Source organism: Drosophila melanogaster, chromosome 4, assembly GCF_000001215.4.
Source record: "Drosophila melanogaster chromosome 4".
NCBI classification, from domain to species: Eukaryota; Metazoa; Arthropoda; class Insecta; order Diptera; family Drosophilidae; genus Drosophila; species Drosophila melanogaster.
Window position 1 is genome coordinate 130632 of NC_004353.4, and position 18525 is coordinate 149156.

General features: G+C 35.2%; 1 protein-coding gene and 1 long non-coding RNA gene across 10 annotated transcripts, besides 11 other annotated features; one reads left to right on the forward strand and one right to left on the reverse strand.

Moving 5' to 3' along the window:
* Positions 1-473: part of a mobile genetic element that runs on past the window's edge.
* Positions 467-706: a mobile genetic element.
* An 882-nt stretch (positions 707-1588) lies between these two features.
* anne (anne boleyn) lies at positions 1589-12492 on the forward strand. Of its 9 annotated transcripts, none has more exons than NM_205865.2 (11): positions 1589-1656; positions 2555-2600; positions 2957-3082; positions 4040-4333; positions 6248-6536; positions 6592-6701; positions 6760-7121; positions 7176-7679; positions 7743-7943; positions 9639-11496; positions 11569-12492. In NM_205865.2, exons 4-11 carry the CDS (start codon positions 4087-4089, stop codon positions 12162-12164), a joined length of 4167 nt encoding a protein of 1388 aa, NP_995587.1. In that variant the 5' UTR covers positions 1589-1656; positions 2555-2600; positions 2957-3082; positions 4040-4086; the 3' UTR covers positions 12165-12492. The 9 variants fall into 9 exon arrangements, with proteins under 9 accessions (NP_995587.1, NP_726537.1, NP_001096849.1 ...); NM_166733.2 differs by lacking the exons at positions 9639-11496; positions 11569-12492 and adding exons at positions 3164-3293; positions 9191-9452 and having other exon boundaries at positions 4194-4333; NM_001103379.2 differs by having other exon boundaries at positions 2555-2604; positions 2957-4333.
* lncRNA:CR43956 (long non-coding RNA:CR43956) lies at positions 2043-2243 on the reverse strand. The gene has a single exon (NR_073614.1). It is a non-coding gene; the product is annotated as a long non-coding RNA:CR43956 (long non-coding RNA).
* Positions 4962-5077: a mobile genetic element.
* Positions 8275-8339: a mobile genetic element.
* Positions 8340-9303: a mobile genetic element.
* Positions 8795-9060: a mobile genetic element.
* Positions 9472-9520: a mobile genetic element.
* A 142-nt stretch (positions 12493-12634) lies between the features above and the next one.
* Positions 12635-12773: a mobile genetic element.
* A 5-nt stretch (positions 12774-12778) lies between these two features.
* Positions 12779-13033: a mobile genetic element.
* Positions 13034-13118: 85 nt separating this feature from the next.
* Positions 13119-17301: a mobile genetic element.
* Positions 15271-15836: a mobile genetic element.
* Positions 17302-18525: the final 1224 nt, after the last annotated feature.

Below are 18525 nucleotides of genomic sequence, written 5' to 3' on the forward strand. Positions count from 1 at the left end.
GTTGCTCAGCTAGTTCAAGTGATACTGACAATTTTCAAAATGATTTTTTATCGGAAGAAATTGGGGTAAAAAATTAATTTTAATGCTCTAAGGTGTTAACGGGATATATTTGGGCATCTTTTTGGTGTCAGAGTGGGCGTGGGTTGACATATTGTTTTTTAAATATCGATAGAAACTGCAAAAAAATTAAATCATTTCTCAAAATTGTGGGTATGGTAGTTTTGGACGGTATTAGGTCGTAAACTCTAAGCCGTTGCAAAAAATTGTTTGCAAAGCGATAGAAATTTACAAGACTAACAAAACTGTAAAACATTCGCAAACATTTTTAAAAAATTTGGGCGGGGCAGTTTTGGGCGGTTTTACGGCTCTAGAGTGTACGTAAAAAAAATTTTTTTCGTCATGTTAATAGAAATTTACAAGACAAAATATTAATATGAAAAAATATCCTAACATTTTGCAAAAGTGTGGGCGTGGCAAAAAGTTATAAGGCAAATCGATAGAAATTTAGAAGACAGAGAATAATTCGAAAACATTTTTCAAATGTATAGGCGTGGCAGTTTAGGGCGCTTTGTGGGCGTGGCAGTTTAGGGCGGTTTGTGGGCGTGCCAATATGGTGCAACAAACTTGCACTGCGTCTATGTCTAGAATCTGTATGCTTTATCTCAACCTTCTAGCTTTTATAGTTCCTGAGATCAAGACGTTCATATTATTCCATTTTATAAATCCATTTTTCTTGTATAGCACATTTCTGTAAGTCGTAAGGTCAAGAAGGACAATTTGGTGTCGTAGCCCATCCCACAGAGCACATTCGTAAAAATCTGATTCTGGTCTAGAACATCTGTTTTATTAAAATAAACATCGTAAATTGTGCAAACTGTCTACATTGAATCATTTATATTACCATTATAATTACAAACAATATTCTTATTAGAATATCTGTTTTCGTGTGTTTGCCCTATGCTTATATATGATATATATATATATATATATATATATATATACATATATATATATATGTGATATATTAAATTCTACCGAATATACGCGAGCTACACTATAATCTCTTCTTTAGTATAAAGCTTAGGATACATAATAATGAATTGCAGCTCGAGCGTTGAAGATGGCTTTGAATGACTTGGATCAATTGAGTCTATGCATAAATTTTAATCATTTCTCAGGAAAACAATAAATAAATGTAATTAAAATACTAAATTGACTATATACTATATACATATATGCTGATTAATATTCCTTCTCGTAGTGAATTCCTGAATTGTATTTCAGAAAAAGAAGAATTTTCAGTTGCATGTCTTATGTATCAACTGCTGAATTTTCAACAAAAAATAAAAGTTAAATGATTACAGATACAGCATTAGTTCAGTGTTATGACAATAGGTAAATAAAGTACATGTGTATATTTGTACCTATGTATGGGATTCAGATCACCGCAGCGGGAAATAAAATACACCATCGTCCCAAAACTCTTCGATCTTCTATGAAGCTACCTTGGCGTAAAAGAGAAATCGCCAGTGTAAATATCTATTTGAATATTTTTTTCTAAATGTATTTACTTTTGGGTGCGCTTAAACATTATTTGAAATCCATCAATAAAGGGATGTGGACAGGCAGTTTTATGGTGACACCAAAATAAGAATTGTAATTATTGTGAACGCATCACATTGCCTTAATATTTTGTTTTTTAAGGCGTACATATAAATCGTGAAGTTACTATACGTTTATGTAAATTTAACATACGTTTATTACATAGTATGGCTTTAAAATAATGTCTATATGCGTAAAGATATATATATTAGAATCTAGATACAATATATGTATATACACAGTCCTTCCATACACATGCATGTATCTATGACATGTTTGGACTGATAGATTTTATATTATGTCACGAAATATAAAAGTTTTGATGAAGTTTCTATGACAATGATGCCATTTTACTAAGTGAAGGTTTTTACATGAATTAATCTAAAATACATATTTTTTTTATCTAAGTGAAGTAACTTATAGTACAAGCGTCTCAGTTACCAAGTAAAGATTAGCTATCTATTCATATTTGTTCGGGTTATTTTTTTGACTGCACCGGTATTGCCAATGTCAGTGAAATGGGAAATGATTGGTTCGTTGTTCATGAAGTTGCTTCTTGTAACTTTGGATATTAGTTAAACAGACCACCGTAAATGAGACTAGTTTTTATTGTAGCATTCAATGTCGATGCATATTAAAATATCAGAGTCAATCTGGCCACGCAACGCCAATTTGTATTGGTTGGTTTTTTATTATAAATATATTCGTCAAATTTTTATAATTATAATGTATAAAATTATGTTTAATTAATTAAATTTCCTGTACATAAGAGTGTTATTAACAAATTTCTTCATGTATAGCTCACATTTTATGCGTTAGGTTTAATCTATTTACGAATTTTCAGAGTGTATTAAAATTTGTTTTGTCCATTTTGTATTATTTATTACCTATTTAACTACTTCTTTCCATTAATAAAATTTAAAATAATACCTGGATGAAAATCGCATTGCAGAACTGGTCATCTATGGAACAACATTGGAGTTGCTGGACCTACACATGTATGTATGTATATGAATGTAGCTATAATTAGGAAAACGTTATTAAAACTCACTGCAGAAATTCAGTTATTCTACCTCAATTTCTTTTCCAATTTGTATACTTGTTTAGAGATTAAGCCATGTCGTAGATGCCGCTCTAGTTTGTCTAGTTTATTGTTTTTGCCTTTGTCTATCCAATTTTTATAAATATATAAAAAATATTAAAAAATAATTTTTTTAAGTGCCTTTTCAATTTCTGTTGATGTGAGATTGAATTATTATTAGTAAAGATATTACGATTGGGAAATTAGCTTACAGTTGAATATTAAAAAACGTTATTAGATTCATTACATATTACAATTTGCATTCCATTTCAGAAATTTATCACTTGGTCAAACAACAAGGAAGAGCCTATTAAAGAAATTGAACTAATACCTGATTTTGCTTGGGTAGCTATTAATGTGCCACTGAACGGTGTTTTTATTAAAATGATTGAAATTGAGGTATATAACAAACAAAAAAAATAGTTATGTTCCCTACGTGGAATTCCACTTTTAATTTTAAATCGATACTTTTTTGCACAGACTACTAAAGTTCATCATTCTTAATTACCATTGCCAAGAAATTCGCACCTGTCATACTAAGAATTTAATCCGAGGGATTGTATCGTAATGAATTCATATCAAGGTGTTATAAAGAAGAAACTGGAAAAAAGTAAGATATTATACAGAAATGTGCTCAACGCGTGCTTTGGTGTATGTGTATTCACATTACCACTTAACAAGTTAAAGGGTGTCCTGCCCAGAGGAACCAGATTAAGCTTGAAGATTTTACAAAAGGAGTACATCAAGCAATTTTTTTTTGAGAAGCGTGTGGGAAGCGGAGGAGCTGTTTTAAATTTTATTACGTTTTTTGGATGATTAATAAAGAACTGGAGAAGAAGCAAACCAAAAAAATATCAGAGCCTAAATCCTGCAGGTCTACAAACGCAATTTTCACTTAAACGACGGCAGCTAAAATTATTGCACTTTAAATTATTAGCCAATAATCATGTGCCATTTAACTTAGATATCCAACCTCGTCCAACATTTTTGAGCCGGGTAGGCAGATCGAACTGCTCTTCAATGATGTTACAAATTTTGTTCGCTTGCTTTCTATGTTGTTTAAGAGAGACATTTTACAAAGATGGCAAATGTAGCTGACATTAAAATTTGCATAATTGCATAAGTGTTAGAAACAAGAATAAGAACCAAGAAGTATATTCAAAGTGTCGAAGAATTTATAATTGCCTTCACTTGTAATTTTAAATTGTTCAGAAATGTTCGCAAGTCAGAGCAAGGCTTGTGATTCTCCGAGTGAGACTGTGCACCTACAGTCTTTACCAAATCATATTGAAGATCTAAAATTTAGAAATTCTGATGTTGAAACGGATGATGATCTTCACTTCCCTGGAATTGCAGCTAAAAATAAAATCTTGAAGCTTAGCTGGTGGCATTCTCCTGTTGATATGCATTATGTAGCGACAGAATCAGTGCAACCAAAAAAAAGTGATAAAGTACCGAGCAATAAAATTAAAAAAGTTGAGAACAATAATACTTTAGTTAATGGTTGTAGTAAAACTTCAGCAAGATCTGTTCCATTACTCAAATATAATCGTCCAGACCAGGATGGGGACAGCGAAGAAAACATAACAAGCGTTCTTGAGCCAAACGTTGATGAAATCTATTCTAAAGACTCAGAACGGCTTGTGGATGGTAAGTTATATTTTTAGCTTGTTAATTACTGTTGACAATTTTTTTTTGTCTACTCGCGAGAATAACAAAAAAAGGATGCACCATCGATTTCCCTCTGAGTAGCAGTCTTCGTTGCTTTTGCTTTTGATTTTCTGAATATCGCATAGTCGTTAGACGCAGCGTCGTTAGACACATCCCTTAATGAGAATACGAGCGGCGATTGATTGTGATTTTTGAATTCCAAGTTATATAGATTTATTTTTAGCATTAATTTCTCATATTTCGTACTAATTTTGGCATTAAAAAATTAAATTTATTTTTAAGAAATAAATTTTCTTTTAACTTGTGAAATTCACAGACACGCATACATGAGCCAAATACTTATTGAATCGTGGTCCGGGTGATGAGAGCAAAGGAAAAGGAAAAATGTGAATAATTTCAAGGGATTTTTTATGAAAGTCTACACTATGACTTATAAACAACTATTTTTCAACGATACATTCAGAGCTACTATGTAAATCTCTTCGGCTCTAAAAAACAGCAAACGTGTGTTCCGCAAGAATATCTGCGGTTTCAGGTATTTTTAATAGCTTCAAAAACCAACAAGCGTCCGATGGTGCCGTATTGTTCGCGTCTAGTCACATTAATAATACCCGTTACTCGTAGATTAAAAGGCTACACTAGATTTGTTGAAAAGTTTGTAACATGTAGAAGGAAGCGTTTCCAACCATATAAAGTATATATTCTATATACATACATACATATGTATATTCATGTTTTTATTAATTTTCGCGTCGACTTTAGTCTGCCAGCTGAATGCTTGGCGAAAAGTTTTAAGTAGGTTTTTAAGGCAGTTAAAGGATGAATAATGATTTAAGACATGGCGTTTAAATTTGATTTGTTGGCTTCGAGTAAATTGCTTTTCTATATATCGAAAATTCTCAGATATGATTACTGACTGCATTTTAAATTACCTACTAATTAAAAGTTTAAATAGGTGACTAATGTATGTTCATATTTTTAAATAAATATGTATATGCATTTGTATGTATATGAAGCAACAAATCTGTTTTCAGCGTTGTTGTATTAATATATGCATACATACATGTATTGATCAGCACAAGCCAGCTGCACAAAAATTTGAATGAATATACATATGTACATATGTACGGTACATGTGTATGCATTAATTGATTGTTTCTCATTGTATTTGTTATGACCATCTCGAATGTGTGTATAAGTGGCTCAAAATTCATGTATTATGTTTTCACTTTGTATGTACATATGTATGTATGGAAAGCTTCATATATGAGTGAATTATTAGGTGTAACGCACAATATTTCTATTAAAGATTTGTTCTGTTGGCAACAGTGTCCCAATTACGTACAATTGAAAAGCCCCATAATCATATAAGCGAATAAAAAACGGGTACGAAAAGAAAAGTGTGAGTGCTCTAGCGAACGAACAATATCAAGTTTGCGCCTTGGATTCTTATCATTTGTCTTTTATCTATTGATGTTGCCTTTTCGATTAGGCGTTTAAATAGCTGTTCGTGGCAACAACTTTTTCTTTAAATGTGCCTTGATTTTTTTGGTAAAAGGTCACAGTTAATTGCCTTAACAATGTTAGTTTCAAGACATTAACGGATTAAATTTTAGCTATGCAATTTAACAATATTTTTTGTTTCAACTATAGGAGTGTAATTGATTTAACTTTACTGTTCTTATAATTATACAAAATAAAACAGACAAAAATAAGCCAAGGTAGGCGTACTTAAATACATACATAGATAGAAGAAAATAGCAAATTATGACACCCCACAATGATTCAAAAGGTATGCACTCTTACATAGTAAGCGAATTTAAATTATATAACACGCCATCGTTCTATTACATTATTGTTATTAGTATTTAAAGCTTGATTACTTATTTGTAGATTCAAAACCATGTATTGGACTATTAAATCCAGATCAGGAGGATCAAATGAAAGTATGCGGTTATCGACGTTCTCTTATGCGAACTGGTTTTTGTTGGGCATGCATCTTCTTAACTGGAGGTCTGTTGCGCCTCGTGTTACATTGGTGGCGTCATTTATATTTATATGCCACTTGCTCTCAATGTTCATTGGAGGAGGCAGAACAGGTTTTGGTAACAGAGGATTATCAAGGAAAGCACAAAATGTACCATGTAAAGCAAATTCAAGTCCTAACGTCGAGCAACCTTAAGTAAGTACACGACAATTGTTACAAAAAGAAAAAATTAAAAGATTACATTCATCAGGACACTTTTGGAAAAGGAACAGCAATCCATAGAAAGAACTCATATAGAATGCGATCATGTAGAAAACGTCCTTCAACTGTCAGTTCATTTTACCTCGGCCCAATTCAAAAGTACGTGCCATATAAACATATTAAGATACACCAATTTCCAACATCGTTTTTTTTTTAGAATGCTCATCAATACGAATTTTTCGCTGCAAGCAATTGGTTTATGCTTGGAACAATAATACAAATAGATTTCAAAGGATAAATGGACTCGACCTAAATATTCCTTGTTCATATTATCACCAACAGCGTGGATTACCTGTACATGAACAGATTTCAAGGCGAATTGTTTTCGGAGATAATGAGATAACTGTACCATTGCGAGATTTCAAGACATTGCTGTTCTTAGAAGTACTTAATCCTTTTTACGTTTTTCAATTATTTTCTGTAATTCTTTGGTTTACATATGATTACTATTACTATGCTTGCGTAATACTCTTGATGTCAGTTTTTGGTATAACAGTGTCTGTTTTACAAACGAAAAAGGTAAGTATATCAATTAGAAGAACTTTATAAAATATAATTCCTATATATTTTTAGAATCAGGATGTGCTCCAAAAAACAGTATATAACACTGGTAATGCTTGGGTTGTTGATCATAAAGGACTGTCTAAAGAGCTTCCAACGCGAGCGATAGTACCTGGGGACATCATTGAAATACCCTCATCAGGGTGTACGCTGCATTGCGATGCAATCTTAATATCAGGAAACTGCATTCTAGATGAGTCTATGCTTACTGGTGAAAGTGTGCCAGTGACCAAAACTCCTCTACCGTCGAAACGTGACATGATTTTTGATAAAACAGAGCATGCCAGACATACACTTTTTTGTGGCACAAAGGTTATTCAGACTCGTTATATTGGCTCCAAAAAAGTATTAGCATTTGTAATAAACACTGGAAACATAACGGCAAAAGGAGAACTTATACGTTCTATTCTTTATCCCCCCCCTGTGGACTACAAGTTTGAACAAGATTCGTACAAATTTATCCAGTTTCTGGCCATAATAGCATGTGTAGGATTTATTTATACGCTTGTAACTAAAGTAAGTTTTTAGTAACTTTTTACGAAAATATAATTTAATAATAATTTAATTTGTTACGTACAGATCTTGCGTGGAACGGATCCTGTGAAAATAGCAGTTGAATCACTTGACCTTATCACAATTGTAGTCCCACCTGCACTTCCAGCGGCAATGACAGTCGGTCGATTTTATGCACAAAAGCGGCTAAAGACTAGTGAAATATTTTGCATATCTCCTAGGTCTATAAATGTGGCAGGAAGCATAAATTGTTGTTGCTTTGACAAGGTTCGTACCATTAATATGTTCTGTATTGATTTAGGTTGATTAAATGTTTTGTTTGCAATTTCCTATAAAAAAATATTTCGCATCTTATTTTAATTTCTTATTTAAACTATATAGTGAAATCTATTAACATTATTATTATTATTGTTATAATATAATATTATTATATATATTATATATATTATTATATATTTTATATATATATTATATATTTATTATTATATATATATATTATATATTATTATATATATATTTTTTAATTTTTATATTTATTTATTTTACGGGTTACTCATAAAAAAAGTTTCGTTTAAAAGTTTGTAATGCTTTGTAGAATGTTTTTGACCATAATAAGTATATACATATATTCTTGATCAGGAACAATAGCCGAGTCGATCTAACCAAAGACACTAGGATAACAAGATGCGTAACGCCATACGATTTTCTTACACACGATTTTTTTTGGGCTGGTGGCTCTAGAGGTGGCTCTCCAGGCTCTCTGAGAGAGCGGACAGCTCTATAGCCAGCACCTTTCTTTCTCGCATACAGTGACAGCCGATAACTGTATGTGTGTCTGTATGTATGGTCATGCATTGCAAATTTGATAAAATATGCCCTTCACTTCACTAGCTTAGAAATAGTACTAGCCGAAACTATGTACACAATATCACAAAATAAATTTCAAGTATGGCTTTATATTAGAATAATTGTCATTAAATTATTCAGCTTGGGACGTGGGAAAAATTAGAGTAGACATGTCTAGTAGACATCGATTCTTAGGTGCTTCTGACCGCACGTCGTGCCTCAAGAAATCAATTTCGCATATTTATACCCATTATTTCTAGAGTAAAAGGGTATACTACATTCGTTGAAAAGTATGTAACAGGCAGAAGAAAGCGTTTCCGACTATATAATGTATAAAGATCAGGATCAACAGCCGAGTCGATCTGGCCATGTCCGTCTGTCCGTATGAACGTCGAGGTCTCAGGAACTATAAAAGCAAGAAGGTAGAGATTATGCATACATATTATGCATACATATTGCCCGTTGACCCATGTTGTCACGCCCACTCTAACGTCCACAAACCGCACAAAACTGCCACGCCCACAAATTCAAAAAATGTAAATGTAATTGACCAAATTTAACAAAACTCTAAAAATGTAACTTTGTTTCTTAGATCAAAATTTAGACCAGAAAATCGTCTTCATCTTCTAATGTTTTTACTCACACAAGAAAGCAAATTCTATTTTTAGATTTTAAAGTACTCCATTTTACGCGAGCGGAGAGAGAGAGCAATTTTGGCCGTCACCAAAAAAGTGTCTGCATAGTGAAAAACCAATGTACGGCCGTTACGCATTTTGGTATTTCATTCAACGCTAATAATATATATAATAGTATATATAAAACAGGGAAAAGGGAAAACCGGTTATAATAAAAAATATATATTTATAGAAGAGTATGTAACAGTATAAGTAAGCATTCCCAACCCAATAAAGAATATATATTAGATTAAATAAAAAAATTTATATTAAGCCCTTCTGTTCGTACGGACGTCATGATCCTGGGAATTATAAAAGCTAGAAATGTACTGTTAGGCATGCATAAGTTTATTTGCATAAACAATATATCATTTATTAAAATGAACTTAATTTATACACCACCATATACAAAATAAAACCTTAAATTGTTACTTTATTTCAGACTGGTACTCTTACGGAAGATGGACTTGACATGTGGGGTGTTGTGCCCAAATCATCGACTAATCAATTTCAAATTCCCTTAAAAAGTGTTGATCGATTGCCATTCGATCACTTCCTTTTCGGTATGGTAACGTGTCATTCTATAACAATATTGAACGGCAGAATGATGGGCGACCCATTGGATTTAAAAATGTTCGAGTCTACAGGATGGGAACTAGAAGATTCAAATAACATACCTGACACTGAAAAATATGGTATTCTTTATCCAACAATTTTAAGACAGCCAAGAGGTGGCCTTTCCGGTATGGCTGAAACCGAATCTGGATCTAAGAATGAAATTAAGCGGCAATCCTCAGTAGACGATTTACTAGCCACTGTTGGAATCTCGCCATCCCAAAAGAATTTTGATCATGGTATCGTTCGAGAATTTCCATTTACTTCAGCTCTTCAGCGGATGTCTGTTGTTACTCGTTGTCTTAGTGACCAAGTATTTAATGTTTACTGCAAAGGTTCTCCCGAGATGTTGAAAAAACTGTGTAAACCACAAAGTTTACCAGATAATTATTCGCAACAACTATCGGAATTCGCAAAAAAAGGATACCGAATTATTGCCATTGCATTTAAAGCCCTTTCCCACAAGATGAACTATACAAAAGTACAGCGTTTATCTCGCGAAGAGGTTGAAAACAACATGGAATTTTTGGGTTTTGTTATACTTGAGAATCGCCTTAAACCAGATACTACTAAAGTAATAAATGCGCTTAACGCAGCCAAAATTCGAACTATAATGATAACAGGCGATAACATTTTAACTGCAATAAGCGTTGCTCGGGATTGTGGCATAGTAAGTCCCTCTCAATCAGTTATAACAGTGCATGCAGATCCAATTGGTGACAGTGCAAACATTCAAACTAATACCGGTACAGAGTGTAATTTTGATAACAGTTCAGATAAACACTACAAGTTGCACTACACTTTAGATTTGGGTAGCAAGACATCTCGGGCATATCTGTTTAAATCATGTTTTAACAGTAACCTTTTTGACCCTGAAACACCTGAATTCACGGCCCAAGTTGGAAAAACTATTTTTCATATGGAGTCGACGAATTCATTAGTTAACGAATCGACTTCTAGTTACGCAGAAAGTGGTTTGCCAACAAGCGATAGTTTGGCCAGTGTAAAAACTATAGACACTTGGACCCACAATGATGCTGAGCTTGGAATAAAACACACACCAGACGAAAGCTGGCGGCGGCAAGAATGCATATTTGCAATGGATGGTAAAACTTGGCAAATTGTAAAAGATTACTTTCCAGAAGAAATGGAAATTCTTTTGACACGGGGTTCTATTTACGCCCGAATGTCACCCGATCAGAAACAGGCACTAGTTATAGAACTTCAAAACTTGGACTATTGCGTTGCCATGTGCGGTGATGGAGCCAATGACTGTGGTGCACTGAAGGTGGCTCACGCTGGTATTTCCTTAAGCGAGACTGAAGCATCTATAGCATCGCCATTTACTTCACGAAATCCCACAATTTCGGCGGTTTTAAAAGTTATTAAGGAAGGACGCGCTGCATTGGTCACATCGTTTGGTATTTTCAAGTATATGGCAGCCTATTCGCTGGTTCAGTTTATATCTGTTATGATTTTGTATTCCATCGACTCCAATTTGACGGACAAGCAGTATCTATATGTCGATCTTGGACTTATATCAATTTTTGCCTTCTTTTTTGGTAAAACTGAATCATTTGATGGAATGCTGGTGGAACAAGTGCCGCTTAGTTCATTAATATCCTCTACGCCATTAGCATCCCTTTTACTACATCTTACTGTTGTAACAGCATTTCAGGTGACTTGTGAGTATATATATATATGTAAATGCCAATTTTGTAAACATAACGTAATCCTTTTTTTAAATACCATTATAGGTTGGGTTCATCTGCATCAACAGCCCTGGTTTAAAGCTTTCGAGCCTGCGGATGAAGATCATTTAGGTTGCTTTGAAAACTATACAATGTTCTGCATATCTAGTTTCCAGTATATAATTCTAGCTTTTGTTTTCTCAAAGGGAGCACCGTACAGAAAACCACTGTGGTCGAATTGGCCACTGTGCTTAGCATTTATTGTAAATTTGTGCATTATTGTATATTTGGTTCTTTACCCCAGCGATTGGGTAGCATCCTTTTTTCAGCTTATTGTACCTCCTACAATGAGATTTCGATACGTTATGCTTGCATACGGAGCAGCATCATTTATATGTCATATTTTTGTCGAGTCTTTCTTGGTTGAATATCTAGTGTTCAAAAAATACCAAGTAAAGCGAGAGAAAAACTGGGTCACATCGAAGCAAAAATACATGCGTCTAGAGCATGATATATCAAATATAAAAAACTGGCCACCTATAACTGAAGTTTATGAACCGAATAATTTAATAGACTGCGAAACTGAACAGCCCACATATGTAAGTTTGCACGCTGAACAAAACCATGATACGCAGCTTGGAAAGTTTCCGGGATTTTGTTAGAAATAATCCACGTCGAATCCTTTGTAAATTGTACTGTAACCTAAGGAATTACTTTTAGGAATTTCCATTATTAATACAGTAGAAAATGTAGGCAAAATTATTTAGTTCCTATTTAGTTTTTTTAGTAATCTTAGTATTTCTAATTGTACTTACATCAAAGATAACTTTGTATTAGCTATGAACACTTTTGTCTTTCTATGTTTAAAACGGCGTTGTTTCTTGATTATAATTAAGTGTTTGATGTTTATATACATAAGCAAAAATTCATATAGGCTGTATAATAAGCATTGGAGTAACTTTAATTCATAAAATAAAAATGAATAATCACAATAATTTTGCTCAAATGATTATCTCTGTTTCAGAGGGTGCTTACAATGGAATCACGTTCCGGAAAACGGTTATAATTTCGTTACTCGTTTAGGAAAAGGGTCTACTAGATTCGTTGAAGACTCGGGAGTTCTCAGGCTCTCCCGCAAACCGAACAAAAAACCCATGCCCACACTTTTGCAAACAATTTTTATTGGTTCATATTTTTATTAGTCGTGTAAATTTCTATCGATTTGATAAAAAAACTTTTCTACTTCCACTTTCACGCCCACAAACCATCCATGTACACTAGATTCGTTGAAAAGTATGTAACAGGCAGAAGGAAGCGTTTCCGACTTATAAATTCTATATATTCTTTATTAGGATCAATAGCCGAGTCGATCTAGCCATGTCCGTCTGTCCGTATGAACGTCGAGATCTCAGGATCTATAAAAGACAGAAGATGGAGATTCAGCATACAGATTATAGAGACATAGACGCTGCGCAAGTTTGTTGACCCATGTTGACACACCCACTCTAACGCCCACAAACCGCACAAAACTGAACCATGTTTCGATATTTTCGAAAATATCTCCCGCACTACTTTGTTAAAACTACTTAGTTGGAGTTCCTCAAAACCATTTTATACTCCCACACACTTTTCAACACACAATATTTACACACACATAGACCACACACTCTGCTTTCCAATCCTAGCCCCCCACGCCAAGTGGAATATACTAAGCGATCTTCATAGTAGCGACCATGGCCCTATTATCACAACACTATTCCCAACAACCAATCCACAAAAATTCAACAAACCCTTTTTTAAACTTAAAGAAGCCAACTGGGAACAGTTCAACGCAGTTACCCAACAACCCAACAAGAAATACACCACCTACCACAACGTAAACAAAGAAGCCGCTGAAATTAATAAAATTATTATTTATAGTGCAAACCTCTCCATCCCACAAACCTCACCTAACACACATCCATACAGGCTTCCATGGTGGAATAAACACGTCGACCAATTACGAAAACAAAAACAACTTGCCTGGAAAAAATTAAGCCGCACAATTACTGTAGATAACATTATAGACTATAGAGGCAAGAACTCAAAATTTAGATTCGAATTAAAGAGGAAGAAAGAAGCTTCCAGCTCTTTCACCTCAACCATCCAACTCACTACTCCCTCATCCAAAATATGGGCCAATATAAGGCGCTTCACAAACCCGGAAAACAACGAGGCTACATTGGCTAGCAACGAAATTGCTAACATATTCTGAACTCCCCGGCTACTGGAACTTTTCAGAGGAGTTCCGAAACAATAAATTTAGAAAAAACCTATATCACTATACCCCCTCTCCAATAGCCCAAACCATAGAAGAAAACATAACATATCTCGAACTTAGCTCAGCTCTACAAACATTAAAAGGATGTGCTCCAGGACTTAATAGAATTTCTTATCAAATGATCAAAAATAGCTCCCCCACAACAAAAAACAGAATAACAAAACTATTTAATGAAATATTCAATACCCGCATACCACAAGCATTCAAAACAAGCCTAATCATCCCAATCCTCAAGCCAAACACCGACAAAACTAAAACTTCCTCATCTCTCTCAACTGTTGCAAAAACGCTAAATAAAATTATATCGAAAAGACTCTGGTGGCTAGTGACATATAACAATCTACTCAACGACAACCAATTCGGATTTAAAAAAGGCAAATCGACTTCGGACTGTCGATTAACGAAGTCAAAAATGCACACCTCCCTCGTCACTATTGATTTTTCAAGAGCCTTCGATCGTAGGTGTGCACTCCATAATCCAGCAATTACAGGAATGGAAAACGGGCCCAAAAATAATAAAGTACATAATTAACTTCATGAGTAACAGGAAAATAACTGTCCGCGTCGGTCCGCATACATCAAACCCATTACCCCTATTCAACGGAATCCCCCAAGGTTCACCCATATCCTTGATACTATTCCTCATAGCATTCAAAAAATTATCAAACATCATAATCCTACATAAAAAAATAAAAACGACGACTTCTTCCTTATAATAAATTTCAACAAAAACACAAATATAAACTTCATTTAGACAACCTATTTAACGATATATGAAATTGGGGCCCCTACTCAGGAGCATCGCTATCCCTATCCAAATGCCAACACCTCCACATATGCAGAAAACATCACTGTACATGCAAGATAAGCTGCAACAACTGGAACGAACTGATTTTCTATGTCTGTTCGCTACGGATTGCAATGGCTAGCTCAGAGAGTTTGTGCGTTTGTCCCACCAAATTTATGATTTGTGTGATTGCCCGACCAAGGAAAAGCAAAGGGTTCTTATTATAGTCGTTTATTCTACAGTCTTATGTATAACTCCTCCGGCGAACTCGCTGCTCCTGCGGCGTCCTGTTCGACAAGTCGGCCCGGCCGGGATCACCTTTGCCGACCACTGACTCCACTGTCCCTTTCGAACACGCCACGTCCTTGTCGTCTCCTCTGGAAGACTACCTGCCAGTCGGTATGGGCTTAGGATGTTATGGGGCAAGGTGTATCGTCCACGGGCGACCTGGGACCACCTGTAACGGACCACTGACTCCACTGACCCTTACGAACACGCCAAGTTCTTGCCTTCCCTTCTGAAGGTCTTTCTGCCGGCCGGAACGGGCTTAGGATTTTATGGTGCAGGGTGTATCGTCCACGGGCGAGGCAACACTCGGCCTGGGACCACTTTTGCTGGCCACTGACTCCACTGACCCTTTAAGGCACGCCAGATCCTTGATGTGATCGTCCTTCGGTGTCCTTCGGGCCTCTTGCCGCCCGACGCTTCCACTGTTTATTATTTCCGACTTGACCGCGCGTTCTCACTCCCGAACTCCTTTCTTTAACGCTCCGACTCACTATCTTATTCCACGCGCGGTCTGGCTGACTGATTGAATGATTCCTACTCCTCCGCCTTCAGACTCCGTTTCGACTGCGCGCTGACCGTGCGACTCGCGCCGATACTCTCCTCGACTATCCTCGCGTACGTACGGCTCCTCGCGTGTTGAGACTGACTGCCTCGAGCTGCACTTGCGCCGTTCATTTATAGGCACGGGGATCCCGTTATTTCCCCTTTTGTACCCGCTCGGGTACAAGGTCCAACAGTTGTACCGTTAGTATACGGTGCGCCCTCTTTGTGCACGCACCGTTACCGGTCGACCCCTGTGCCCTTGGCCCTCTCGAGTCCAAGGCCTAACGGGGTACCGTTAATTAACGGTCTCTCTGCTTTGCCCTGGCCGCCCTGCATCGCGGCTGTTGCTAGGCCACTTCCCTACACGAGATTTGTGGGGAGTTTTAAGACTCCTTACACAACATCCAAATTCCTACCGTTATAGTATAGACTACATAATGTCGCAAAGGCAACAGTTATAGCCAAACTAGAGTATGGTTTGTTTCTGAATGGCCATGCTCTCAAAAGCATTTTAAACAAAATAAATCCGCAATCCGTCTAGCTCTCGGCGCCTATCGCTCTACCCCAATAACATATTTTAAATACTCCCTTAGAAATGAAAAGAGACCTTCAAATAGCCAAACTATCTCAAAACCTAATCTTCTCCAAAAACACACCAATTCATAAGTTCGTTAAGCATAAAAAAACTAAAAAGAAAAAACACCAATAATAGACCAAACAATCAAGCTTAGCCTAGAACTTAATCTACTCTACAAGCCAGTAAAACTTCGTAAATACTGGGCATTATGGACCCTCCCCAATCTAATAGACACATCACTCAGAATCCATAAGAAAGAACAAACACACAAAGAATAACCTTAAACCTCATAATTTCATATTTACTGACGGTTCAAAAATGAATTACACAATAACATTCGCCATTACAAGGGAAACAGACGTCTTGAAAAACGGCTTACTGCCTCCATATTCATCCGTCCTCACCTCCGAAACAATCGCCATCCTAGAAGCAATAGAACTTATTAAAAACCGAAAAGGTAAATTTATTATCTGTTCCGAATCCCTATCCCCTATCAGCAATAGATTCAATCCAAAATACAAATAATAACAACTTTTACCCCAACAGAATACGATCGCTAATAACGCAACATGCACCTAAAATTAAAATAATGTGGATTCCTGGCCAAGGAATGAACTAGCTGCAAAACTGGAAAGTCAGCAAGCAATATTCCACTTATCCTCACCCCAAACATAAATACCACAGATATAAAAAAAACATCTTAGAGCCGACCTTGCGACAAAAAAGAAAGAAAACATAATGAACTGCAGTCCATGGTACGAATTAATTAATACGAATACCTCACACACATGCGATTACCTCAAACAATCCCACCCAAATTCGACCAGACTCGACCAAATAAAAATAATACGACTTTGACTAGGACACACAAACATAGCCCACCAACACTACCTAAATCCCAATTCAATACCAACTTGTACGTTTTGCCAAGGTGATATTTCAATAAGCCATATATTAAACTCATGCCCATCCCTCCTACAAGCCAAACAAGACATATTTAACAACACTAACCCTCTAGACCTTCTTAGCAAACGCAATCCAGATAACATACAAAAACTCATACTTTTCCTCAAAAAAAACTAAATTATACCACAAAATCTAAAAACAAAACAGGCAAATGTACATAATAAGCACAGCAATTATTTAGCAAATAAGATATTATTATGCTATTATATCTTAATCTAGATAGCATTGTAAATCAATATAGCTGTATGCCCTGTAGCCAGTGCTACTAATTACAATAAGTTAGTCTGGTTTTGTAAATTATTCTATCTATCATAATAAATAAATAACTTAAAAGTTGCTCATTTCATTTTAGTAGTAGCTAGTGATGATGTATCAAAAGGAAAATCTTTCTTAATTGTTAAAAAAAAGGTATTTATCAAAATAATTACTTGACCACACGACCACTTTTTATTGAAGCTTCCCGAACGATACATTTTATATGGAGTATTACAAAGGCGATTGCAAAATCATCCTTTATTTTAAAAGTTAATATCAGAACTTTAGATTGTTAAATCATCAATTGTCTTTTATTTCGTTTGATATAAGAACTTTAAAAGACCCTGAAATTTGACTATGGAAGGTAGGACAACCAATTTTTTTATGCTGTTTAATTGAAAAGTTTGATATAATTTAGCGAAAAAATGGAAAGAGAACGCTGTTATTCTTGCAGGAAAAATCCATAATCATAGCTTTCTATGAAACCGGCAGAAATCGCCAAACTATAGCCAAAACAAGTAAACTTATGGAAAAAACCTTGTCTTTAACGCGCAGATCGCAAGTCTAATACCTTCCAATTCCCACGACCAAATATCGAAAAAAAGTTATTAAAACCCAAGCAAATCGTTGATTCAAAAGGTGATTAAGAAGGCTAAACATTTAAAACAGGAAAAACCGAAAAAACCCCTCTTAATAAGTTAAACGCGATGTGTATTAAAAACTGTATTCCCTACTTTTTTGGAAATCTAGAATGGCATATTCAGCACGGCAATGCCCCAAGCCTCACTGCACGTTCGGTAAAAGATCCGGAATGGCCACCAAGCTCTCAGGACTTTTATACAATAAAAAACGTGTAGGGTTGGTTGGCTGGGAAGTTATACTAGGGTCCCGCAAGAGGAATCGATCACCGGAATAAAACTCGGTTGGTCTACGATTATTTTGGATTACCTGCAAATAATATATGATTCACTTCCCAAATGGATGTGTGAAGTCATTGAAAACAAATATTCTAATTTAAATATTTAAGTGTTAATCATCTAATTTTTTCATAATGAATCAAAAAAACTTAAATTATTGTAGGGGGCTATCCTGATAACCCAATTTTGATTTACCCATTTGTGAATTGTTTTTTTTTTCTTTTTTATTTAAATTAAGAATTAATTATTATTATACATATTTTACATGGTCGCATGGTTACTGCTCTACAAACTTTAAAACGAAATCAGTATATCCTTTGCTTGGTACAATTTTTAATTTAAAACAAGAGAGAATGCTATCGTAGCTTCC

Excerpts from the sequence above, each read along its gene's own strand:
- anne (NM_001103379.2), top strand. The coding sequence starts at position 3,898 with ATGTTCGCAAGTCAGAGCAAGGCTTGTGATTCTCCGAGTGAGACTGTG. Across the intron at positions 4,334-6,247 it reads CTCAGAACGGCTTGTGGATG|ATTCAAAACCATGTATTGGA; the intron begins GTAAGTTATATT and ends ACTTATTTGTAG. Across the intron at positions 6,702-6,759 it reads TACCTCGGCCCAATTCAAAA|AATGCTCATCAATACGAATT; the intron begins GTACGTGCCATA and ends TTTTTTTTTTAG.